At 43.6% G+C, this 26,006-nt stretch overlaps 1 protein-coding gene across 10 annotated transcripts in view; it reads left to right on the top strand.

Annotated features, from left to right (window-relative positions):
* Positions 1 to 7,317: 7,317 nt before the first annotated feature.
* Positions 7,318 to 26,006, top strand: part of MTCL1 (microtubule crosslinking factor 1) — a 124,047-nt gene continuing 105,358 nt past the window's right edge. For all 10 annotated transcript variants that reach the window (XM_033087243.1, XM_033087240.1, XM_033087237.1 and 7 more), the window contains exons 1-3: positions 7,318 to 8,486; positions 19,185 to 19,409; positions 20,746 to 20,904. In XM_033087243.1, coding sequence (XP_032943134.1) covers positions 7,452 to 8,486; positions 19,185 to 19,409; positions 20,746 to 20,904 — 1,419 coding nt within the window. In that variant the 5' untranslated portion in view covers positions 7,318 to 7,451. The remainder of the gene's footprint in view (positions 8,487 to 19,184; positions 19,410 to 20,745; positions 20,905 to 26,006) is intronic.

The following is a 26,006-nucleotide window of genomic DNA, read 5'->3' as shown; positions in this document are numbered from 1 at the left end:
AGGTAATGGCACAGGTATTAGTCTTGTCATCCTTCAGAATAAAGACCTGAAGGAAAACTATAGTAACAATGGCAGCTTTTGCAGCTCTCTCCAATTCTGCAAATTCCTCGCTGTGTTCTTCTTGACACCTACTTGTTCCATTGGTGAGTTATATTAGCTATGTAACAGGCAAAGATACACTAACTACCTACTGTGTGCAGATTTCTGTACTGCCCTGTGGCTCTGGACTAGAGAAGGTTGCACTGTATAGAGAAGTGCAAGAATATGACGATTGAGAGTTGAGAAAGAACCCTTTGCCCAGATAAGAATCTTTATAGCATCCTTGAAAGATGGCCATCAGCCTAGACAACACCCTTCCAGAACACTTGCAATTATACTTTTGGAGATGGCCATTCCATTTTATCTCACTTATCTTTTTAGGGATGAAAACAGTTATATCCTTCAAATACTGTGTTAATGAAACAAAGAACGTTTGGATGTTGAATAAGAAATGACTTTTTATTTTATCTCCTCTTTCTATGCTTCTATGATTATTTCGTTTTTCATTACTTGATACATTTCCAGACTCACATTAGTAGCTCCCTAATTATACGTCAGAAGCATCCTACAGAGAAAATAGAAATAAACACCAATTCCCTCGCGTGGCAGAGAGGACTTAGGCGTGCAGGAAATAGCTGAAAGCTGTATCCTAGATTATAAAATGGCATTGTGTTGGTGCAAAAGATAAGGTCCTTGCTTCACTGTAGAACAAAAGCAATTTATGGAGCTAAAGACTTTCTATTCAGCGTCATCTCCAAAGTAGGCTTGATCTAGGCAAGTATTAAGCAGGTTTATTTGCTCAGAGACATATGGCCTTTAAATATATCAATAATGCTTTTTTAATATTTATGTAGTCTTTTTCAAGGAGAAATAAGACCCATTTAAGTACAAAAACTATCTTTCACATGTTCATATATGTGCAAAACAGAATGGATGCTATACTCAGTTTCATCCTGAGTCCTTGCCTTATGCTGACAGTCATAATTATCATCACACCGGGAACACACACACCTCTGGTGGAGTTAGTTGGGTATACTGCTCGTGACAGTGAGGGAGAATGACACCATGAGAGCGCTCAATAAGAGGGTGTTAGAAAGGACAGGAATTTGGACTTGTGTTAGATGATATTGGGGAGGGTTCAGTGAAGGGGTAATTCTATGACTGGGGATCTTAATAAATCTTATCTAAAAGGTGGGACGATGGGAGCCAGGCTAAAATTGTAATGGATAAGAAGCAGCAGTCATTCAAATTAGCTGGGAGAGAGAGATGTTTGCTTATTTCTGAGGTTTAGAAAATGTTTGTATTTTATCTGTGTTCAGACATGACTATGGAGTGGCCTTGTTTTTGTCTTGATCCATCACAGTCCCAGAGTGGCCTCTTTGTCTGATGTTGAGGTTCTGTGACACTGTTTATGTTTAACAGGAGAATGCCAAGGCTTAGCTTTGAGAGCCAGGCCAGATCCTAGGAACATGGAGGCCTCAGTGAGAGTGGAGGCCAGCTCTGGATATCAGGGGCAGCTTTGGTTTTGTTTCCTCTCTCTCTCTCTCTCTCTCTCTCTCTCTCTCTCTCTCTCTATATATATATATATATATATATATATATATATATATACATATACATATATATATGTATATGTGTATATATATATATATGTATATATGTATTGCACTTCATTCTGAAGGAAACGATACAATTTCAAATCAGTACCTTCTTCTCAAGAAGTGGTTTGAGAACATAACATTGATTTAGCATACACTCTTCAACAAAAATGAAGTTTACACTTCACTGGAAAGAAAATACATGAGGAATTTATATTAGTGTAATTCTCAATGGATTACAAGTATTATAGCTAAGAAAAACAATATAATGAAACACTGAATAACCAGTTCGTAAAATTTTTTATATGAGCTTATAAATCCTATAAAGTCTGATGCCACACATTTTTCATCCCTGCTATGCCCAATATTTATATATAACCTAGTATTTTAGAAGGTGTTCAATAAATAAATAATCTTTAAATGAATGAGTGTATAAATGAATGAGTAGATAAATAGGCTATGGATATTCTTTAAGTTTTCTATTTCAATTATACTTAAAAGAGTTAAAGAAAATGAAAAGAGTTCATGTCTTTTTAGTGAATATAAACATGAGTCAGTCAGATCCAGTCAGGAGACAGTCTTACCTTGAGGAATGTACATTAATCATAGGTGACCATACAGTCCGAGCTGCCTGTCCAGGTCCAGTTCATGCCTGTTGTCTCATGTAATTATTAATAGTAACCCCTTTCATTCAAATATTCTGTAGTCTTGATGATAAAATATGTGATCACCCGAAAGCAGTCCTTATAGAAGAGAGGACTGCTTCAGAATAACAACCTGTGGATACCAGTGATGGGAGTTCCTAAATCAGGGGTGACAAATGAGAGGACTGCAAATGCTTTCTAAGGCCTCTTTCTGCTCTCAAATTCTTAGACCCTGTGGGCAATATTTAAAGAGGCAACTAGGAAATGGGCTTATTCTAAGCAGTAATACTGAGGACCACTTAAAAAACATGATTAACTCTCAAGAGTCTGCCCCTATAGGGTAATCAGGAATATGTATAACATTTATCACACTTATTCTGTCATATTAACCTTCTTAATTATACTATTCTTCTGTTGACATTCGTTTATATTCTTTGAGTGTATTTTGTTAGAGAATGAACAGAGATGACCTACAATTTACTATGAATAATCCAAGGTTGATAATTAAAATGGCACTTGCAAGTTCACTTCAACCCTCAGATTCATTAAGCTGGGACGTACATTAAAGCTTATTTAAGTTCAACACCCTGATTTTATAGATGAGGCCTCGAAGGCCCAGGAAGACTGAACTATTTTGTCCAAGTTAGTGAATAATCATTGTGACTAGGCATAGAACCAACATTGTTTTATCTTCTCAATGGTAAAATTCTCTTGACAGTAATTTTACATAGAAATAATAATTAAAATGTATTTTTAGGTGTGATCTTATACAGTGTCCTATCTCCTGAATTAATCAGGAAACTTATTTCATAAGCACTGTCTGCTATGGAACCTTCTATAAATCCATTGCTCTATTTTTGCTTTCCATATAAAGCTATTCTTGTTTTGTGTGTAAAGATGTGGCCATAGAACCTGCATTGTTACCAAGTTAACCAGGTGATTTTAAGGTACGCAGGTTTAAGAGCCTCTGAAGTCACCACCACCATTACCACCTTGCACAGCTGCCAATCTGGGTATGAGGAGGGGTCAGTGGGTCCTTGTAGGACTGGCCTGCTTCAGGTCCCATATGGCATTTTGGCAGTAACCCTGCCAGAGGAGCTGGAGGCACCCACCCACCCCCAGGGTGAGATATATCAGCTTCAACCTCAGGAGGGCCATCTGACTTCAGGTTGTCTCTTTTAAACCCCTAACTTTCCTGAAGCACCAAAATAATTGCCCACTCTCTTAAAAAAATACCTCCTTTCTACTCTTTTCAAAGAAGACGATTTCTTATGATTTAAATCAGGAATGATTTTATATTCTAAATGTGCTTTTGTGCTAAGGGAAATAAAACTGGAAAATAGCTATATGCTTAGGTTTGGACAAGGTTTTGAGGTTGTAGAAATTTTGCCTGTGAGTACAGAGCAGTAAGGGAAGTGTAGTCCTAAATCATATTTTTTCCCTCTATGAGTCAAACCAAGTAAAAACAATAAAAATCATTTCTCTTTATATAAATGTATAGATACAGACTAGATTTCTAACTCGCTCTCCAAGTTTGGTTTGCTCACATTTTAAAGAGTATTGAAGATTATTCCACTGATATTAAACAATAATGATGATATTGATAATAGTACCTTACCTAAGGCCATGAAGAATACAAGTGACTCAGGCAGGATTTGAACCCATACCTTATTTACCTGGTGTCAAAGCCTCAGCACCTGTAACCATACCACACTGCTCTTTGACAAGGAAGTCAGGAATGTACGTCATAGCAAATTACTTCTTAAACCAATGCTGCTGCGTACAGTTCCTGGGCCTGTACTTAGGCTTCTGCAGAAGAATGAGAAAATTGGAACAACACAGGACTTAAAAAGCAGGGAACTGGTTACAGGGGTCAGGGAGGAGTCAAGAGGCAAACCGGGCAGTGAAGTAACCCAGAGATCTGCAACCACAGGAAGCCACTGCCACCCTTGACTGAGAGGCAGCAGGAAGAGGCGAAGTTATCAGAGAAAGTAGGTCATTCAGTGAAAGCTGGAACTCCAATAAGCCAGTTCATAAAGGACACCCAGCCACTCTGAAGTGGCCCCTTGGGGCAAAGAGAGAAGAAATACCCTGGTTTCTCCCTTGCTGTTACACACTCCAGTCTCCTGACAGCACCTCCCACTGGCTCAACCCAATCAGCAAACCCAGGAACCTGAAAAACCAACCTTTAGGGGTTGTTCCTCTCTCTACAGAGTGCAGTCAGGGAAGGGCGAGGAATGGGTCTGAGGGCAGACAAACCCTAACAGACACAACCACACTGGATTTTGTTGTTTCCCAGAATAAAACATTTTAAGGCTCCTTTAAATAATCACCCCCGTAATGCCTTTAGACTAACTTGACTGAACAACAGAAATTTTTTAAGTCACATGTGACTTTGAAAACATCTGTTATGCAAGCAGGTATGTTTTTCTACCACCTACAGAAATATTGGATTCTACCACCTCACCGAATATTGGAAAACAAGGAAAACATTATTGCACACCTCCTTGCCAAGGGCGAGCAGAAACAGGTACCAGGGTAATTAGGAGTACAAATTTTGTTTGACTTATTACACTAGGGAAAGGTAAGCTGGCTATAAATAGTGTGATCATCTGGCTCATATTTTTTGGAAGACAAATTTACAGAAACATTTTTAAGATGGCCTTTTACATGATTACCTACGGTCTGAGGAGCTGGCAAGCTTGTGCTAAGAGTCCTGGACATAATTCTTCAGAAATGTGAGGGTGTTCGAGACTTCTGAGTGTCTGGAGGAAGTTCTAGGTGAAGGTTCTGGAGCTTGAATTCCAGCGAGTCCTGCTCTGGGGACTGACAGCTATCACTTTTCTGATTAACTGACAGTCGCCGGAAGGGGAGAGTTTGAGCGCCCTCTAGGGGAGAGCTGGTCACGACAGGCATGGTGGCTGGTACCTTTAAAGCCTTTCTGCAGTGTTGTCATCACCAGGATCTTTTTTTCTCCAAAATCTCCCGAAATATGGCTGTGGTCTTATTAGATCTTGCATCAAAGGAAATTTAGTACAGATTATATGTTGTGTGTGCTGTCACACAATGACAGGAATTGCCAGATTAACCACTCACAAAAAACGTAAGACAGCAGCAGGGCACCGAAGTTTCAGTGTCCTCAGAGTTCAGTCACAGGACCGCGGCTGGCATCTCCTTGGGGATTTGAGGAGAAAGCTGACCGGATGTCTTCTGGGAGTATGGCTCTCCTGACTTACAGGAGGTTTTTAAAAAATCACTTTATCATGCGTTTTTTTTGAAGCAGGTGGCTAAGTAGAGTACTTTGTGGTTAAGATCACAGAGTTTGAAGTCTGTTTTTCCTTTTCACAGATTTGTCCCCTTTTCTCTACCACTGCTCCTCATTTGTGCTTACTGCCACAGCTCCCCTCACCGGTTTCCCTTGCTCCTGCCGCCAGTGGAATCTTTCTAAGCAAATAAGTTCAGTCATGCTCCCGATCCTCCAACGCGTCTACCCCACCCCTCCTGGTGAAAATACCCAAAATCCGCAGCAAAAAAATGTGGTCCCACCCACCCTCCTGCGTCATCTCACGTACTGCCCCTACTTGCTCCTTAGCTTCCCAGCAAAGCCGAGTCTTGTCAACAAGCTGTGCCTTATTCATTTAAGTATTGCCCAACATCTTATGCCTAGGACTAAAACTGTGCTCAATGGTATTTGAAAAGTACTTTACAGTTTACACAGTGTTATCTCATATTTGCTCAGTTAATCCCACAAACACTCAGGTGTCAGTATTTTCTAACCATACAGGTGAGGGAAACTGAGTCCCAAAGAGGTCAGTGGCCCACATTAGACTCTCAAGTGGCAGACACAGTACTCAAGCTCCTGGTTCTCTGAGGGGATCGCATGTAGGACTGAGAATTCCACAGACATGAGTGTGAATCCCGGCTCAGTCCAGTACTGGCTAATGCACCAACTGCACCTCCCTGCGCCTGTGTTCTCATCCTTACAGAAGTCATAATTCCAATTCGGGCTTGTTATGAGGATGAAATAAAACAATACCTGTGAAGTGTCTAACAGTGCCTGGCTCGCTGCTGGCACTATAAATGTGAGTTCCCTTTCTGACCCCAAGCTTGGCCAGCTGCTTCTCCCGTTTCTGCAGCAGCTCCCCCTTCTCTGAGCTCTGGAGGCCACTGAGGGTGCCTGCCAACTGTGGAGCAGTGTGTCTGTTTTGACGCGATAGCTGCATCAGGTACCAGCAATCCTTAATGGAGTGTGGAGAGACTACCGGCATAGCGTTGAGAGGACACCAGTGGCGGGAACTAACGGGCTCTGGGAGGCAGGGGTTGGATTGAGGGTCCTCTGGTTGGTCAGCCGAGGGAAAGCGGCGCTCTAAGGTACACACCACAGGGAGGCCCACCCACGACTCCCGGACCTCCAGTCTCCCCCAAGTGGCCAGTGCCCGCACCCTTCCCCCCCACCCCCACTTCACCTCTCCTACTGCCCTCCCTTCCCAGCACCTGGTACTGCCTCTGGGCACTCAAAAGGCAGGGAGGGTCCCAAGGCAGTGAGGGCTGAGGGACGCAGCCCGCGAGCGAGCCTGGGGTAGCGAGGCCCCGCCCTTCTGCCCTCCCTCCCCCACCACCAGCGCCTGCTGGCAGCAGGCGGGACATGCGCACCCGGCGGCCCGGCGCAGGGCGCCGGGAGGCGGGGGAAAGCGCGTGCAGTTTCTCTCCGCCGGGAGCGGGCGCGGGCCGGAGCGGGCGCCCGCTGCTGAGCGCCGGCCGGCCGTGGGCGGGGAGCAGGACGCGGGAGCTGGGAGCGCGCCTCCAGCGCTGCCGCGGGACGAGTGCGGGTGTGCAAGGCCGCGGCAGCGCACCCGCGAGCCTGGAGCGCAGCGTCCAGGGGATGCGAGCGGTAGGGAGCTGCTGCGCTGCTGTGCCGGGAGAACTCGGGCAGCTGTGACCTCAGCAAGGGGAGAGCGAGGCGACGACGACAGCGAGCCCCGCGGGATCCTCGGGGCCAGGGGTGCGGGGGGGGGAGGGCGGGCGGCAGCGCGGGAGCGCGGGAGCGCGGGGCGCAGACCGGGCGGGACTGGGGGACAGTGATGAGCGAGCGCGCGGGGAGATTGCACACTGCCGCCGCTACGCGGAGCATCTTCCACCCAAACTGCTGCTCACGGTCCCGGCCCTGGCCATGGAGACGCTGAATGGCCCCGCAGGCGGTGGCGCCCCGGACGCGAAACCACAGCAGCCCAGACAACACTACCGCCACCACCTTCACCCCCTGGCGGAGCGGAGGCGGCTGCACCGCGCACCCTCGCCGGCCAGACCATTCCTCAAGGACCTGCACGGCAGGCCAGCGGCGCCCAGCCCAGCCCCTGCCGCCACCTCCTCCGGCCGATCCTCGGCGTCCGCGGCCCCGCGTTCGCCCAGCCTCGCGGGCAAGGCGCCGCCCTCGCCGGCGCCCTTGGCCGCGCCCGGCCGCCTCTCCAGGCGCAGCGGCGGTACCCCTGGAGCGAAGGACAAGCCGCCGCCGGGCTCCGGGGCCAAGGCAGCTGGCGGTGCCAAGGTCGCTCCGGGCCCCAAGAAGGCAGTGCGCGCAGGGCCCGCTGAGCCGCTGCCCCGGGCTGGGAAACCTCCGCCTCTGGTCGGGGCGGAGCCGCCGCCCATCGCAGCCAACGGCCGCAAAGCCAAACGAGGCTCCGGGGCGACCCCAGCCCGCCCCGCCGGTCCCCCGACCCTCGCCGCCCCGGTCCCAGCGGTGATCCTCGCCGTGACCTCCTCGGGCAGCCTTCCTGCCCCTGGCTCGCGCATCAGTCACACGGACAGCAGCTCGGACCTCTCGGACTGCCCCTCGGAACCTCTGTCCGACGAGCAGCGTCTGCTCCCCGCTGCCAGCAGCGACGCCGAGTCCGGCACGGGCTCCAGCGACCGAGAACCCCTGCGAGGAGCCCCCGCGACGAGCCCTGTAGCTCGAGGGGCGCCGCCAGGCAGCCCAGAGCACCCCGCACTCCTCACCGCGCCTCCCGCCGCTGGAGCCTTCCTCGGAGGTCGGAGCAGCCCGGGCGGAGCGGAGGATGCCGGGGGGCGCGCGCCCCCAGAACGAGCGACACCCGGGACCCCCAGGGAAGTCGGCCCGGGGGAGCAGACCCGGCAGGTCCCGGCGGGGGAGGAAGAGGAACTGCTGCGGGAGATGGAAGAGCTGCGTTCGGAGAACGACTATCTCAAGGTGAGCAGCCGGCTGCCGAGGGTGTCCGGAGGCGACTCTTCAGGGGCTGGGTGCGGGCAGGGACCCACGAGCCGCGCCTTCCTGGCCCTGACAAGTGCTTTCTCCTTTCTGCCTTTCATTTTCCTGTTCCCGAACACACTGGCCATTGGCAACTTAAGCTAAAAGTTTTGGAAGGAGCAACAAGATCTGTGGGTCCGGGCAGATTCTCAACCCACTTAGCTTTTCTTGTTTCTAAAAGTTTTGCTTCTCTCGCCTGAGGCCTTTGTCCTTGTCGACGTGCTGGGGGAGAGGTGGTTATAATCACGTTTTGGATGCACAATCGATCCCCGACCCCCCTTACGTGCCCACTCTCACCTATGGGAGCGCGTTATCTTCTGCCAAGAAGGTCTGGTCCCGGCTCCGTACGGAGGTGTGTCAGTTCCGGAGTGTGCGGTGGTCCATGGTGCCCACCAGCCTGCTGCTTCTCGCATTTACCGAAAGCCAGGCGCCTTGTGTCTTCCTCCGGGGTTCAGAAAGCACAGGCAGCTTTCCATGATAAACCTTAAGTTCAGGGGTCCTTTGAGTGTGGCCTAGGTTTAGTTTAGGGACAACAGTGTTTGTAAGCTCAGGCCTCTAAGCGTTCACGAGCCGTTTATTCCTAGTCAGGAGAGGCCACTTGATTCCCTCTACACGCCAGCCAGCACTTTCGAGGGAATCGCAACCTCTGCCACCCGGTCTCAGTATTTCCCGGCAGGGCCTGCGAGCCATGGCCTCTGAGTCTTGTTAGCTTTCGGGCGCTCAATGTGACTCCATCTTTTCTCGGAGGAGGAGGAGGGCTGGCGCTGCAGAACAGAGGGTTTTAGCCAATGTTGGGGTAGTCAAGACAAGATGACCTGAGAGAAAATAAGGGGGGTTATATTGAGGGCAACGGTTTTAATTTATTGTAATACTCAGGTTAGTAAATAGTTCCAGTGGTATAAACCTATTTATGTTTCTATTAAGAATATATATCCCCCCCCAAACCATTTGGGGTGGCTCTCCTTTATCAGTGTGTTATGATGTGTACTTGTTAGCAAATGCTGAACCTACCTGATTGAGGCCCAGTTTCTGGTAGGTGGGACGAAGGGTGTGGGCTTTAATGGTGAGTGGTGGTGGTGTGCACAGTTTCAACTGGAATCAGTTAACTGCTGAGTGTTTCCTAAACCTTTTATCTGACCAACTGAGCCCAGTAGATGTTTTATCTTGTATAGAAAGGTAACAGTGGGACAGAGGAGAAACGTGAGAAAAGAGAGAAAAGAGAATAGATTGGGACTTGGAGTGAGATGCGTGTTTTCCCGAAAATAAGACCTAGCCAGACAATCAGCTCTAATGTGTCTTTTAGAGTAAAAATTAATATAAGACCAGGTCTTATAAGACCCGGTATAATATAATATATAATAAATATAATATAATATAATATAATATAATATAATATAATATAATATAATGTAATACTGGGTCTTATATTAATTTTTGCTCCAAAAGACGCATTAGAGCTAGCTGATTGTTCGGCTAGGTCTTATTTTCGGGGAAACAGGGTATTTAGTATATATTTACTATTTAGTATATAGTACATTGCTAATCTTATGTAATAATAGACAACAAAGTGAAATTCAAAAGTGTTGAAGAGAAAGGGCAACTATATTGTGTGGGACTCTATCTGAAAGCAGCACTTTGGTAAACTCCCTGAGAGCAAGAAAGATAATCTTGATCAGTTTTGTAACCCCAACTCTTAGCATAATCCATGACCCACTGTTTCTGATTGATGTTGATCCAAATCATGACTGCTAAGGAAGAAAAAAAAAATTTTTTATTTGAGAAAAGATATTTCTCGTTACATCTTGGATCTTAAGGTAAGCAGTCCAACATCATTTCAGGGTTCATTTCTGGGTAACTGGTTATTTGCTTTATCTTTTCATGTTGTTAGTTTCTCAGTGAATGAAATAGGTGCCTGACCCTGGAGGCTGATCTGGTCAATTTGATATTTCAGTGAATCTTCACAACAAATAGGGAATGATTGTTGTTATATTTATCATAACCCCAATTTCACAGACAAGGATGCTGAGACCCAGAAAACGTAAATGACTTGCCCAAGGTCATACAGCTTATAAGTGGTACAGCTTCCATGTTCCCTGCCTCCAGAGCCTTTGCTCTTTTCACTGCACCAGGCTGCAACCTCTTTCCAGCAAGGCTGCTTTTCTGAGAGTAAGCTGCTTGCCTTAGAGTCGTATTAGCTCAAAATGTCCCCAGTGCTTAACTTCCCTAGGGCGCCTGTTTTTCTTTTTTTAGGTGAAAGGGCCATAATGAACATCTCTCCACTAGCCTGTGTACAAATGGTCATATAAGTATCACTGGCAATGTTTAATTTGTGGGAAATGTTCAGTTGCCATTTCCTGTGGAGCAAGTGTCATGGCCAACTGTTTACTATGCCTGAGGCCATCTCCCAGCCATTCCTCTGACAGCAGGAGAGAGAAATGGGTAGAGGAGGTCTGAAGGGGACCAGAAGAATGATCACAAATAAACGATCACAAATATACGTGTGAGTTATGTGTTTGGTCATTCAAAAGCTTAAATTAAAACAGTTCGATTTGGGAAAGAAACAACAATCCTGGTAGACTTTTCTAAAGGTCAGCCACTTGTGCAAAATTGGGTGGGGAGCATAGATGACCTCATGGGGTAGAGGCTGTAGGCATGCCCTCACATGTGGTGTTTAGAACATGTACATTATAAGTCAGAACTTCTCTTTTTATTGATCTTTTTGCTTAGCGGTACTTTTTTAGATGGTAGGTGAAAGTGCATTCTTGACTTACTGCTTTCTTTTTTTTTTACCCTTTTTCCGCCTCCCCTCCCCACCCCCCACTCTGGTTCAAGCTGCCCTTTCTCAGTCTAGTTGTATGGGACACAGCTCCCTGACCCATGCTGGTACCATGAGCCTTGCGCCTCCCTCCCCCCCCAGGCAGTCGGTCGCAGGTTGCCGGTCAGCCGCCCACAGCAGATCACTGCAGCTCTCGCCAGCCAAGCTGGCAGCCACTCACGCTGGCCACCAGCCGCTCACGGTGGCACATGGTAGGTAGCCCATGGCAGCACACAGCAGCCTTTGGCAGCTCACGCCGACATCCATCTGCTCACAGCAGCCCAGTTCCAGGGAGAGCCATTGTTCACAATCTTAGCTGTAGAGGGCGCAGCTCACCTCCTGTGTGGGAATTGAACCTGCAACTTTGGCGTTCGAGCACGGAGCTCCAACCCCACTGGGTCGACCTGACCTACTGCTTTCTTAGGGAATATTGCACAGTATTGTGGCGATTGGATAGAGCATCCCTCTGTTCAAATGTTATCTAACAAGAAGAGACTGAGCCCAGAAATTTTACTTTGATATATTCTGGAGGATTGTGAGCACGTTTAGTGTAACGTTCACAGTTTTGTCATCATTACTGTATAAGACTGTCATACCTTCTAAACTAGAATGGCCAAGGGGTAATCGAGCAGAAAAACAAGGCATGCAAAACCATAGGAGAATGTCTTATTGGTCGGGAAATTCAAGTGGAGTTCTCTGGGTTTTTAGCCAGACTGCTGTATTTTTTAAAAAACAGCAAATGTCAACAGAGAAGTGCAGTATGGGGCCATCTCTGGCCCTACTTTCTATTCCTTCTCTGCCTTCATCAAAGGGCATCAAGGTGACTCAATGAAAAATGCAAAAATTCCTCAATCCAAGTAGTGGGCATTTTGCATAAAGCACAGAAAAGCACTCGTTTGTTTGCCCTTTATCTCTGATGAACTTGGATATATTTGGAAGTATTCAGAAATTTAGGTGAACAGTTGAGCTCAGTTACCCAAAGTCCTTTGCTTTTTTCTCAAACCAAACCCAGGCACGTTTCTTAATGAAGAGGACTTCCACAGAATGTGGCTGGTGTGTATCCTGCCTGCCACCGCTGTGTTTTGCTCAAGTGTTCTGAGACAATCAGACAAGCCTTAGTGCTCATTGTGAACAACATATTAATTATGTTCTCTGTTTCCACAGGCTTTTCAGAAGGATCTAATCACTTTGAGTTTATAGGCCTGTTTTGAAAAGGCTTTTCCCATTACTGGTGATGGCACTCCCATCACCCCCAGCCCTTGCTCCCAAATGGTGTACTCCTGAGTGCTGACTTTTTGTAGGATGGCTGAGGGTTGGTGTAGGGAAGGGCTGCTGCTTTTATTTATTTATTTATTTTTTGCTCTGCTTTCTCGGTTATTTCATAAGACTTATTTTTGGTTAAAACAAAAGAAGTCAGTGCTACCTACAAGGGCAGGTAACATTGATTGGACTCTTTGAGAGGAGTGATTTCCTAAGGGAGATCATTGGGAAGGTCTTTATGGTTTTATAAGATGCAGTGCATCACCACTAAACCAACCTTACCATCCTGTTCCTCACTTGCGGTCCTCTCTTGAGTTTCAGGCTCTGACATGTTTGTGTTAAATTTGGCTGCCTGGATTCCAGGCTCTCAATGTGGCCCAGAGAGAGAGGGCACTGTGAGGTAAGACCAAGCAGTTCTGAAGTGCTTCAGCTCCTCCTTCTCTCCTCTGGCCCCTGCTCCTCCTCCCTTTCTTTTCGAAGGGTTAAAGTGGACAGCATTCCTGTTCTTCCCCGACGTTCCACTTTCTACATCCATTCTTGATTCAGCCTGTGAAAGAACAGGCTGTAATAATCTTAGGTGGCAACATCATGCAGAATAGGGCAAACAGCCCGTCAGCTGCTGAGTGAATTGTCACTTGGTAAACAATGGTTAGCAGCCCCTGCACCTTCTTAGCTACAGCTGGGGCTCTGCAGAGAACATTTCCATTGTCCGGAGGGAAATGAGGTGGATTATTTGTGTATTACAGCAGACAACAGTTTCTTTCTATAACTCCCAGAAGATGGAATTATTACAACAGTAGCCAGATGACTCCTCCTACTGTTCAAATTGGGTCTATTTAAAGAGGGGTTATTAAAATAGAACTACTAATTGATTTTGGGTAGTTGAAAGGAGATTAAGACTTGAATAAAATTATCAGTATGATCAAGAGTTTTCATCACTTATACTAAGAAACCATGGGTATGGTTTTTATTTTGCACTTGTGGCTAAAGTTATCTTCACAGAGGTTTTTCATTGAAACATTTCATTTTAATCTTGGCTTACTCTAGTGTATACATGGTACCTCATTATTCCTCTAATTTTATATATATTCATTATATGCAGGCAAAGGGGGAATATTATAAAATAAGGTTCAATTTGTTATCTGCAGGCGAAGGGGAATAGTTGAAGAGATTCATACTACAATATTTCCTTTTACATACAAAATTTGATAGATATAATTAAAACTAGATTAGCTTTTCAATGAGATAATGATCTAAAATTTAAGTATCTGATAAACCTGATGTTACTTCAGTATGAAACTGTTAAGGGCAATTATTTTCTTATTAATTTATTTAGGAAAAAAAATAACAGCAAATTTTCACTTTTACTTACTACGTCTAAACTGTATCTGCCAGAAATTTTTTGTTCTGCTTGATTTGGTTTTCTTAAACATTTAAATGGCCAACATCTTTACGGTTCTTTAATACAGTGTTTTCTAAATTAGAATATGCTGTCTATGTTTTCTAAATTAGAAAATTAATGTAATGTTAGTTTGAAAATTACTAACCATCATGACCCTAAACTGAATAATCAGTTTTTGCTTTCCAAACGTCTGCTGCCGGCCTACATGGCTTATAATTTGCTTTTCTTGTAACTTCTTTTCACTGAACCTGAAAATTGCTTTTTTTGAGGTTCTATGAAGAGTTGAAACACTGGCTTCGTCCCATCTCTGAAAAAGACTAGTGTTGGGAAGCTATTTAAACTTTTAGAATCTCAATTTCATCATTTAAAAAAGGGGGGATTAATATCTTTTCTGCACATTGCTATATTTTTCTGAGGCCCAATTGTGATAATGGATATACTTGCACATTGACAATTGTCAAGCTCTAAATGTTAGCCTGGTTTTATTATTTTACACAGGTAGTGGGCTTTTAAAAGTACAATTTAATGCCTATTATTGTTTCCTTTGTCTTGGTTGTTGCAAATAATTTATAGTATTTATTGGAAAGAGCATGTGTTTGGAACCAGACAACCTGAGTTGGCAGTCTAGCTTCCATTTCTTAGCAGGGACTTTGGACATGTTAACCAGCGTTGGTTTGATTTCCTTGTCTACACAATAGAGTTAATGTTCCAGGAAGGGTTATTATAGGGTTAGTAATGGCAGTAAAGTGGTTAACAAAACATGTCTTCTGTTCTACAAATTTAGTTAAAATATGAGTTAGAAAAACAGTAATTCAAATACTTGCATATTATGGTCTCTCCTTAATTTTGCCTCCCTGTAATTAATGTTGGTAATTATTTATGCCAAAAAATATTAGCTGTTTATATCTGGCCTACTCGATGATTTGGAGGTGTGGGTTCATCTAGCCCTTAAACAGTTTATTTTAGCCTGCAGCTGATTATACATCTATGTAATATATCCAGCATGTAACATTATGGTCGACGAGGGCCCTCCTATTACAAAGTATGAAAACTAGAGAACGTTTTTTATGCCTGGAAGTTGTGCGTTATATCTTCCTATGGCTATATCGCATTTTAAAAACTTTGGTTTGAGTAACAAGCAAGTAATTCCAGGTATTAATGACTTTGGCTTTTATGGACAAGAGCCATCACCAACGGAAAAGCAATCAGAAACAATTACTTGCAAGAACAGAATGGCCACAATCACTGTATATTTATATGTATACATATAATAATTATTGCTTGTATTGAACTGTTTTTTATTAGTTACCCAATGATACAATTACGTTTTTAAAATTCAAAAATGGTTTTATTTATTTATTTAATTTTTTTTTACATTTATTATTACTTTATATTAGTTTCAGGTGTACAGCATAGTGGTTAGACATTTATATATTTTACGAAGTGATCCCCCTGATAAGTCTAGTACCGCGCCATCCCCTGGCCCCCAGCACCATACATGGTTATTACAAGACACAATTGCCTTTTAACTGTACTCAGACACGAGAGTGGAGATTAGGCTCTTTCTCAAAGATCCATCATATTCTTTGATGGAACCTGAGCGAAACTTGACCTTTTTTTGAAGATACTGTCTTTATCAAAAGAATGATACCCACAAGGCCCAGTTTACAATTTGGTCTCCTCTACAATGAGGTGGGTCAGAGGCACAACTACTGCATGGCATCATCCAAGCCGCGGTGTGGGCATCCAGCATCAGCAACACCCTCTTCTTTGCTGAAGATTGGCAAAGACTTGAATGAAATAGTTGAGTACTTGAGTCCCTTGAAGAGCCCAGCCAGTCCATTTGATGTAGGTGATGTTGGATCTGCCGGCAGTTTCTGACTGTGGGTCGGGATCCTGTCTCGTGAAGTCGAAGAATGGAAACACGGACCAGGGAGAGGCAAAAAGTTTTAAAAAGAGGATAGTTTATTAGAGGCAGGAGAAGAGGTTGCAGCTCCCGAGCGGGAGGGGGTCCCGAATGGGGGTGCCCCATGATTGAGGCAAAAGCTCTTACTTTTATACTTTCCCTTGCCTGCTTGGGAAAGGGGAGCTGTTTGGAGAAGGAAACTGTTTGACTAAGGGAACTGGCGTCTTCTAATGAAATTCGTCTACCAGGTTTGTTCTGCTTGCCCATCCTAAAGGAATTAGCAAACTAACCCACTCTTTATCAGATCTGCTCCGTTTGTCAGGCCAAAAGAAATTTTATGATTAACCTCAACGCCTTGTTACATTATGTCCTGGAGTGAGTGAAGGAGTGATTTCAAAACCTGGAGTTTTAGGCTATGGCTGTCTTTGTTTATTCCACCAGGGACCTCTCTGTCTACCTAGGCACATGCTAACTCTCCTGTATCACATTCTGTTCACTATATTCGACTGACCGGCTTTTATACTCATTCCAGTAACTACCAGTCCCAACAAATTTTCCTGCTAGGAACAAGATTTATAGGGAGAGAGCTCCATGAAGGAAAAAAGAACAGAAATGAAACTTGCTTATACTTCGCAACATTTTTTTTTAATTAAAGTTTATTGGAGTGATAATTGTTAGTAAAGTTACATAGATTTCAGGTGTACAATTCTGTATTACATCATCTATAAATCCATTGTGTGTTCACCCAGAGTCAGTTCTCCTTCCATCACCATATATTTGATCCCGTTTACCCTCATCTACCAGCCCCTTCCCCATTTACCCTCTGGTAACCACTAAACTATTGTCTGTGTCTATGAGTTTTTGTTTCTCATTTGTTTGTCTTGTTCTTTTGTTGTTTTTGGTTTATCTACCACATATCAGTGAAATTATATGGTTCTCTGCTTTTTCTGTCGGACTTATACAACATTTTCAATGTTAAGATTTACCTTTCTTAAGACCTTTCTTAGAACATCTTATATTTTTAATGATGTTTTCATCACTGGTACAGAAATTCTGTAAGAACACTAGAAGCCAAAAAGAAAAACAGTCTATTCATTTGACCCCTAGGAAAAGATTTCTTCTTGAACATTTGTTCTCCTTGTAATCCATTGAAACAGTCTCCATTTGGAGGCATGGTCGCTTGAGGATGTCATTCTCTTGGTCAGGGTAGTGTGGACAGAGTGGGGAGAAGCTATGGGGGAGGGGTTGGGGAAATGAGATGGCATATCTTTCTCTTTCCAGAAAACCACTGCATACACTTGAGGTTGACTGGAGAACTACCTTCACCTTATTTGTACCAATCTATTTTTCCGTAAAGTTTCCCAATTTATTTGTTACATTTTTTGTACTTAATCTTACCCAGGATAAAATATTCTTCAGGAGGTTTCTTTCTGTTCAATTTCTTGTCTACCTGAGGGTCTGATATTGGGAACCTCTTGAGCTTTATTGTAAGTAAATCCCCCCATTTTAAGAACAAATATACGCTTAGCAAGAGTGGCAAGAATCCAGGAACAAACTGAATGTCAGAATGAGGGCTGACAATTTAGGGTGAAGTTTGGTAGAGTTTTTTTCTTGAATCTTGGTATTAATTGAACAAAAACAATGGGAATGACAGAGTGTGTCCTATTCTGGAGGCGTTTAAACCATCAATTGTCAAATGAATCAAGACAATTCCTAGAATGCTTTCCTTAATCTCCCTCCTTCTAAATTGCTCCTTGTTAAGATCTTTTATACTTTAGTAGAATTTGTATCTCACATGTTGCAGCTATGTCTAGGGACTTGAGAAGAGTTTTTCACAACTAGGTTACAAGACTGGAACAAAGCAAAGGTGCAGTTTTGTCTCATTTTGGTCATCTTTATGATTTCGTCTTTCTACATGTTGACCATTGTTGTATTGTTAATACATTCATTCCACAAATATTTATTGAGGGCCTGCTGTGTGGCTCACACCACTCCGAGTGCTGTGAATACAAAGAGCAACAAAATACTCACGGTTTCTCCCCTCGTGGAGCTTACCTTTTAGTGTGGGCAACAGCTGGTAAATGGACAGTAATGAGAGGTGGGAAGAAAATGGAGCAGGGCAAGGGATGAGAAACAGTGGGGTTTGGGGAGGAGGGTGGTCAGGGGAGGCGACCTGTGCACTCCAAATTATGTGACAGGAGCTCTGCAAAGTGCTGGGAGGAGTGCTTAAGGAGAGGGCATAACAGGTGAAAGGCCTGGAGCAGTCCTCTCCCCCTTGTGACCAGGGAAGGAGGGGCAGCTCAGAGGCTCTGGGGAGGACTTTGAAGAATTCTTAGTTGTGATGGGAAGCCCCTGGAGGGTTTGAGTATGGGAGGAGGTGTGAGTTACATATTAAAAGAATAACTCTGGGTAGAGAGTGGCCTATGGAAGAGGAGAGGGTGAGAGGGGAAATAGGGAGTCTCCTTGATGGACTTACCTGTTTGTGCAGCTGCCCCCTGAGAGGGATGGAGGTGTAGTCCTTGGGAAGAGAGCACCCACAGGTATTTTGATGCTGAGCTGATAGCACTGGGATTGGTTGTAGAATGGGAGGCGTGGAGGGGAGCCAGGGACAACGCCTGGGGTTTTCCTGTATCCGGAGAGTCTTCATTTTGACAGCAAAGTAAAATGGAGATGGGAAATAAAGGATAGGTGAATCGAAAAAAGCAAGCCCAGTGTGTATTTGAAGTAATGCACAAAATTTTATCTTTAGAATTGCGAGTCACCTAGTCAGGTCTGATGTACTGTGGAACTGAATATTAGGGACATTGGCAGGTATGTTATAATTCCAGGGCAATTCACAGTTGTGATCCCACTAAAAGTCCATATGCTTTGAAGACAGGGTCTGTCTGGCTCATCTTTGACCCTGGCTTGTATCTTAGAGATGGGGTCAATTTGGGTTTGAATCTAAAGATTTAACTATTTGTGATTACATAAGGAAATATTGGTAGTGGAATAAATGCTGGGAGGCCAAAATGAATAATCCAGGTTGGAATTTAGTTTCTAGATCCATAAGTTTTGAGCAGATATCTGGTGATGTGCTCTCATGTAAGAATTTCCAGAGGTCCCTCTGCCACATCACACAGGTGCGGCCATAAGCCGATGGTAAGTGTGCAGATAGTTAATATCTAGTATCACGGATTGGGTGGTGGTTGTGAAGGGAAAGCATCATCCATTTTTGACATACTTGGCTTATAAATCGACTCTGTCTGACTTGTGTAGGATGAGTTGGATGAACTTCGTGCTGAAATGGAAGAGATGAGGGACAGTTATTTAGAGGAAGATGTTTACCAGCTGCAGGAGCTTCGGCGAGAACTGGACCGTGCTAATAAAAACTGCCGAATCCTGCAGTACCGCCTCAGGAAAGCCGAGCAGAAAAGCCTGAAAGTGGCTGAGACCGGTCAAGTGGACGGCGAGCTTATCCGAAGTCTGGAACAAGACTTAAAGGTGAGCGAGTAGGGCTAATGGGACGTGCTTTCCCAGAAAGAGATGCTGTGGACAGAATCACAGATCCTGGACCCCTCTTACTTGTGGTCTTAGTGTTCTGTTAGTGTGTCTCTCCCTCAACACATTTTAACATGAACATTTTTGTTCACTTTATGAACGAAAGTTCATAGCGTGTGTGTAGTCATATGGCTTTGATGGCCTAAGATTAAAATCTGTTATAGGAACTGGAATCTTTAAACTTAAAATAAGAAAGAAAGAAATGAATAGAAACCATCGTAATAGGTCTATAATAAAAAAGAATTACTACCTGGCAATTGGTCTGACAACTGTATAGAAATTCCTTCTAAATATCTGAAATATTTAAGAACTCTATTGATTATTAATTCATTTATAATCAAAGACCACTCTTAAAAGTTGACCATAGTCACTTAACATTTTTATTGTTTGTTAAGTTTGTAGGATGTAGAAAACCTGAAATTACCATAACCCAAGTGAGACTTGTGCAGTGGTGATTTAACTGAAGGAGAGAAGTAGGGTCAAAACTAATTGTCGAAAGTATCTTTGAGAACCATTGGCAGAAGTAGGAATCAGGTGAAGAACTCCCAGACATTAAACCATTTGCTCTCTCCATGGGTAGCATGGCTTCTCATATGCCCCGATTAGCAAATCATTCATCTAGAGATGAATTATGTACAATGTCTTCCTTATTATGGGAGTACTTATGAAACCTCATTTACCCTTTCCTTATGATAGCAGGAAAAGAATCTTTGTAATTCTATCAAATTTTTAAACCACTAACGAAATGTCATTCAATGTGATATAAGAGTGATTTATATTTCTCTTGCAAAATCTCTTTTTCATTTCCTTTTATAAAGTAAAAATGTTTAACTGCTTTTAACATTCAAATATTTGAACACAGGAGACCATTTAAAACTTGACTACATTAAACATCTACTGCATATAGAATTAATTTTGTTTTTTAGCCGGTAAGTAAATTTAGTATTTCCTTAGGGCACAGAACTGTTTGTTTATTATTATTGTTGTTTTTATTTCTGATTTATAACTTAAAGTATGTGCACCTGGGCAGAAGTAACATTCTTAGTGATATTCAATAAGGAAGTAGGGCTATCCAAAGTGGCCTTTTAATTCAGATAAAAGTTGTATTCTCCCTCATAAAGTGGATTTCATGTTTTAAACGAATGGCCTCCTTCTTTAAAAATAAGTTTGCTAATATTGCCAAGGTCTTTGTTCTTTGGTGCAATACCATATCCATTAATGATTCTGCCTTGGAAGTTGTTTGAATGTTGCCTTCATATCTTGATGACTATCTTTGTAGGTAGCCAAAGATGTATCTGTCAGATTGCACCATGAACTTGAAACTGTGGAGGAAAAGCGTGCCAAAGCCGAAGATGAAAATGAAACTCTACGACAGCAGATGATTGAAGTGGAAATATCCAAACAGGCCCTCCAAAATGAGCTGGAGAGACTGAAAGAGGTAATCCGGAAACCTACGGGAATTTCTCCCTTAGGTTTAATTGCGAAGAACTTGGGACTCCTAGTGTCCTATTCTTATTGTGGTTTAAAGCAGGAGTTAGCAAACTATGGCCTATGTGTATGGCCTGGGAACTGAGAGTGATTTTTACATTTTTTACAGTGTTACAAAACCACCACCACCACACACAAAATAAACCTAAAAACGCAAAGAAAACTACATGACAAAAACTGTATGTTGCTTGCAAAGCCTAAAATATTTGCTGTCTGGTCCTTTACCGAAAAGAAAAGGCTTTTTGAACCCTAGTTTAAAGCAATTTTTAAAAATAATTTCTCTTCAAATAAGCTGGGCATTAATTTTTTATGTGTCCAAATGGGGTGTATTATTACTAGAAGACAACATTAAGTGGTAGCTTTTTTTCTCAAGAGTCTCCTTTTCCAATGAGTTGGAAAACGGTTGTCTGTTTAAGCTGTGTAAACAGACAATGTGTGTATACTACCTATTATCTATTTTTTAGCCAAAAAGATTTAAATATAGGGCTTTTTAATTTTTTTAATTTTAGGGAGTAAATATTTCCTAGCAAAGTGGTCTAGAAAATGAATATATATGAACATGCATATGTGTTTGTCTGTCTGTCTGTCTGTCTCTCTCTCTCGCTCTCTCTCTCTCTCTCTCTCTCTCTCTCTCACTCTCTCTCTCTCTCTCTCTCTCTTTCTCTCTCTCCTCATTTGCATACAGTAAGGCAAATCCTGTTTTGTTGTTGATTTCTATTGTAAGATTAAAGCTGAGTGAGTATTTTCTTGGAAAATATCATGCATATTGATGAAATTAAAAACTGTTGGTGAGGGCTTTAAGATGATGGTTAAAGTCATCCTACTACCCGCTAAGAGCTCAATTAGCAGTTTACTTTTCCTTTTGATAAGCTTCCTGATTCACCCAGTCATTCCCCATCCATCCACTCCCCACCCACCCAACTGAATTCGGGCCCTGCACTAGGCGGTGGGCCATGCAGACGTGAATGGCAGCACAGGCCCTGATCTCAAGGTGTTTATGGTTCAATTTGGCAAACAGAGAACAAAACAAATTACAGCAAATTACAGTGACCCGTCTCGTTCCTCCCCTACTTCCTCTCCTCACAGCCATGCCAGCCTTGAGCTTGCCCTCCTCCTGAAACATTCTTTTTTTAGACATGTACACCATTGCGACACACTCCCTCATCCTCTGGGTCCTGCTGATGTCTGATGTCAGCCACCCTCTGCTCAATGCTCACACATTGAGTTGTCTCTGTCTCCACCGTGGCCACCCCTATCTGCCTTCTCATCTGACACATTATGGAGTGGGGTAAATTACATGTATTTTGTCACCAGTTATCTGAAAATGCTGTTGTGTTCTATTTCTTTGTCTCTCATCAGTCCCCCGCCCCCCTACACTAATGCTTCTCTAGAACTGGAGCTCTATGGGACGGGGCTCTCGTCTGTCCAGTTCACGGTGGGGTTTCTGTGCCTAGAAAATGTCTGGCACATATGCATCGTCAAGGATCGCTGGGTGAGGGAATGAGTAAAGGGTGACGATGTGGAGCTGTGGGGACCACAGCTTGCCTGGGGGACTCTGTGAGCTTCACAGAGGAAGAGGTAGATGCTGAGAACATTCTTTCATTCTGAATAATAACCCTTGCCCCTTAACTTACACATGTACTTAACCCAGGACTGGAGGAATTTCTCCTCTGATTGTGGATCTCTTTATCTTTGCACTTACTGTTGTTCCTAGTAATTTACCACCCTCTTTTTCCTTTGGTCTAACTTTACCAGAAGGTATGTCATAATGGTTTCTTTTCTCAAAATTTCCCGTTTGAGTCTGACCTTGAAGGTATAGAAAACAACTTAGAAGTATATTTTATAAATTTTATATGTTTATGTATAAAGATTAAATTGTATACACATTAGTAAACGAATACATGTATTTTAAGCAACTCAAAATTCTTTTGCATACGTTTAAGTGGATTGTGTAGGACTTGGCATACGGTCATGGATAATAGCTCTTTGGGGAAAGAAATGATTACTTGCCATTCAAAGCCAGGCAAGTGTGAGGCAAGGCTCTTCAGAGAGCTGTGATGTTGGCTCGGCTGGATGTGAGGAGAGAAGGTAGAGGGGTCAGCCCCTCCCTTCCTTTGTGGGTGAGAATTACTCAGAGAGGGTTTGCTCAGTGGGGACACAATAAGTATTTGACCTCTAGAGTTACAGTCAGATTGGTGGAACTGTATATTTACACCACGCTTCTAAACGAATCATAAAACCGGCAGGAGTCTGTGGAGGGTTAAACACTGGTAGGCCATGCTGGAAGCAGAGAATGATGGAACCCAACGATAAGGTTAAAAAGTGGTGGAGATATTTATTGGAAAATGCCAGCTGTAGTCTCTCTGAATGGGTTCTTTTTATGAAAGCCAGAAGAAAATACACCATTAGTTTTGCTCTAGGATGGGGATAATATTTCTCTCATCTGATCCTGCTTGTTATTGTTCAGTGTTGTGAATGGATGCATCACGTTCTGAAAAAGGCAAGGACAGTTGGTGCATTTGTATGTCTCTAAGCGATAGAAGTAGTTGCAGGTGTATATGTACCCCTCGGCCTCAGAGGACAGTAAAACAGCTCATCTCCGTGCCTCTTCAGCTCTGTAGCCACTGCTAGGGCTTCTGTCTTAAGCTGCAGACTGTATTTTCAGGTTCCTGGTGACTTCTCCAAAATAGATTTCTCTTAGCACTTCAAACTCAGTGTGTCCAGAGACAGACTTACCAATCTCACCCCTACCTGCACCTTCTTCTATCGTTCCCATTTGTGTCAGTGGTGCCACTGTCCTCTTAGCCATCTAGGCATAAGCAATGGCCATTGTTCTTACTTCTCTTGCTCCCCACCCTCAGTTGCCTGCCATGTGCTTTATGTTCAGCTGTTCTGCTTCTGCAGTCTTAGAAATTTTCTTTTTCACTGATACATGGTACAAAATGGATGAACCGCAAAAATATGCTAAGTAAAAAAACCCAGACATATTGTATGATTCCATTTATAGGAAATATCCAGTGTAGGTAAATCTATAGAGACAGAAAAAAGGTTAGTGGTTTCAAGGGGCTAAGGAGAGGGGAGAAGGGGGCCCGACTGCTTAATGGGTATGGGGTTTTCTTTTAGGTGATGAAAATGTTTGGAACTAGACAGAGGTGATGGTTGCACAACACTGTGAATGTGTTAAATGCTCCTGAATTGTGCACTTTAAAATGGTTAATTTTTAACCTCAATTAAATTGCTTTCTCTATTCTATCCATACTTTCACCCTTCTCCTCTCAAATGAATATCTGAGGGCTGATACTATGGAGTCCCCACATTAGAGGCGTGTACTACTTCTAGTCTCTCCCTTTTTCGTTTTATCTTCTCCCCAAATCTGACTGTGTCACTGTCTTCTTAAACAAACCGACTTGCCTTGGTTTCCAATTGTCTCACTCCCTAGCGTGACACACAGGATCTTTCCTGCCTGGCCCATCTCCGTCTCCCAGTTGGGTTTCCCACCCCATGAATGTAAACCCTGGAGTGAAGTAAAAGGCAGTTGAGAAAGATGAGAAGAGACTATGTCCTCTGTCCTCTTTGAACTAATAGATGAGTGTCTTGGAAAAGTCACTTTCTCCATCGATAGATGTGACGATTAAAGAAGGCTAGCGATATTAACCTATCTGGAACTGTCCCTACTGGTTAGCCAGCTTGCTTGCTTGCTCCCTGTGACTGTTCATGCTGTGGTCCTGGTACCCAAACACCCATACACCCCTCCAGTTCTGCAAGCTCAAAATTTTTTTGCCTTTTTTTTTTGCTGGGGGGGCCTTCTTTCTTCTAGTACTCAGCTCTCTCTATGGTAGAATATCTCAAAAGGTTGAAAATGGTTGATCTTAGCTTAGTTTCAACTTCTGAAAGATTGCCCAATTGCTTCTACTCTGAAATCTTGGTATCAAAAATTTTTGAGTACTTATTATATGCTTGACACAAATAATAACTACCAAGTTAGTCGCACTTGCAAGGGACAGAGACATGTTCTAGATCCGTCCAGGGAACTGGATTAGTGTTTTGTTTTTTTCTTTTTTTACCCCCTTCTTCCTCCTCCGCCCGCCCCCGCTCCCCAGTTCAAGCCGTTGTTTCTCAGTCTAGTTGTGTAGGACACAGCTCCCTGGCCCATGCTGGTGTTATGAGCCTTGCCCTTGTCCCCCACCCCCCCAGGCAGTTGCTCGCAGTAGGCTGCTCACAGCAGCTCACGCTGGCCACCGGCCTCTCATAGCAGCACACAGTAGCCCACAGTAGTACACGGCAGTTCACGCTGGCTGCCAGCCACTCACGCTCGCTGCAGGCCACTCATGCTGGCCACCAGCCGGTCATGGCAGCACACTGTAGCCCAGCTCCAGAGAGAGCTGTTGTTCACAATCTTAGCTATTGAGGGCGCAGCTCACTGGCCCATGTGGAAATCTGACAGGTGACCTCGGTGTTAGGAGCACGGCGCTCCAACCACCTGAGCCACCAGGCTGGCCCCTGTTTGTTTCTTAGTGAGGTGAAATTGACATTAAACATTACATTAGTTTCAGGTGTACAACCTAATGATTTGCTATTTGCATATGTTGCAAAATGATCATCACAGTAAGTCTGTTAATATCTAACACCATATGTTGTAAAATTTTTGTTTTTCTTGTGATGAGAACTTTTAAGATGTATTCTCTTAACAACTATCAAACATACAATACTACAGTATTATTTACTATAGTCACCATGCTGTACATTACATCCTCTTAACTAATTAGTTTTATATCTGGAAGCTTGTACCTTTTGACCTGCTTTACTCATTTCACTCACCTACTCCCAGGATTGTTGAATGGAGCTTCAGGGAACCAACTAGCAGTCAGATAGCCCTTGTGGGACATCTTGCATCACCATTCAGGATATGATATCGATTTTGTGGGTTTTGTTGAGACTTCTTTTGTGCCTAGTAAATGGCCAGATTTTGTAAATATTTCTTGAGTGCTTTAGAATAATATGTATGTGCTTTAGAATAATCTAATTTAGAGATGAAGACTTTAATTTAAATCC

Source organism: Rhinolophus ferrumequinum, chromosome 19 (genome assembly GCF_004115265.2).
Source record: "Rhinolophus ferrumequinum isolate MPI-CBG mRhiFer1 chromosome 19, mRhiFer1_v1.p, whole genome shotgun sequence".
Classification (NCBI taxonomy): Eukaryota; Metazoa; Chordata; class Mammalia; order Chiroptera; family Rhinolophidae; genus Rhinolophus; species Rhinolophus ferrumequinum.
The sequence above is the reverse complement of the archived record's forward strand: the minus strand, read 5'-3'. Positions and strand labels throughout refer to the sequence as shown.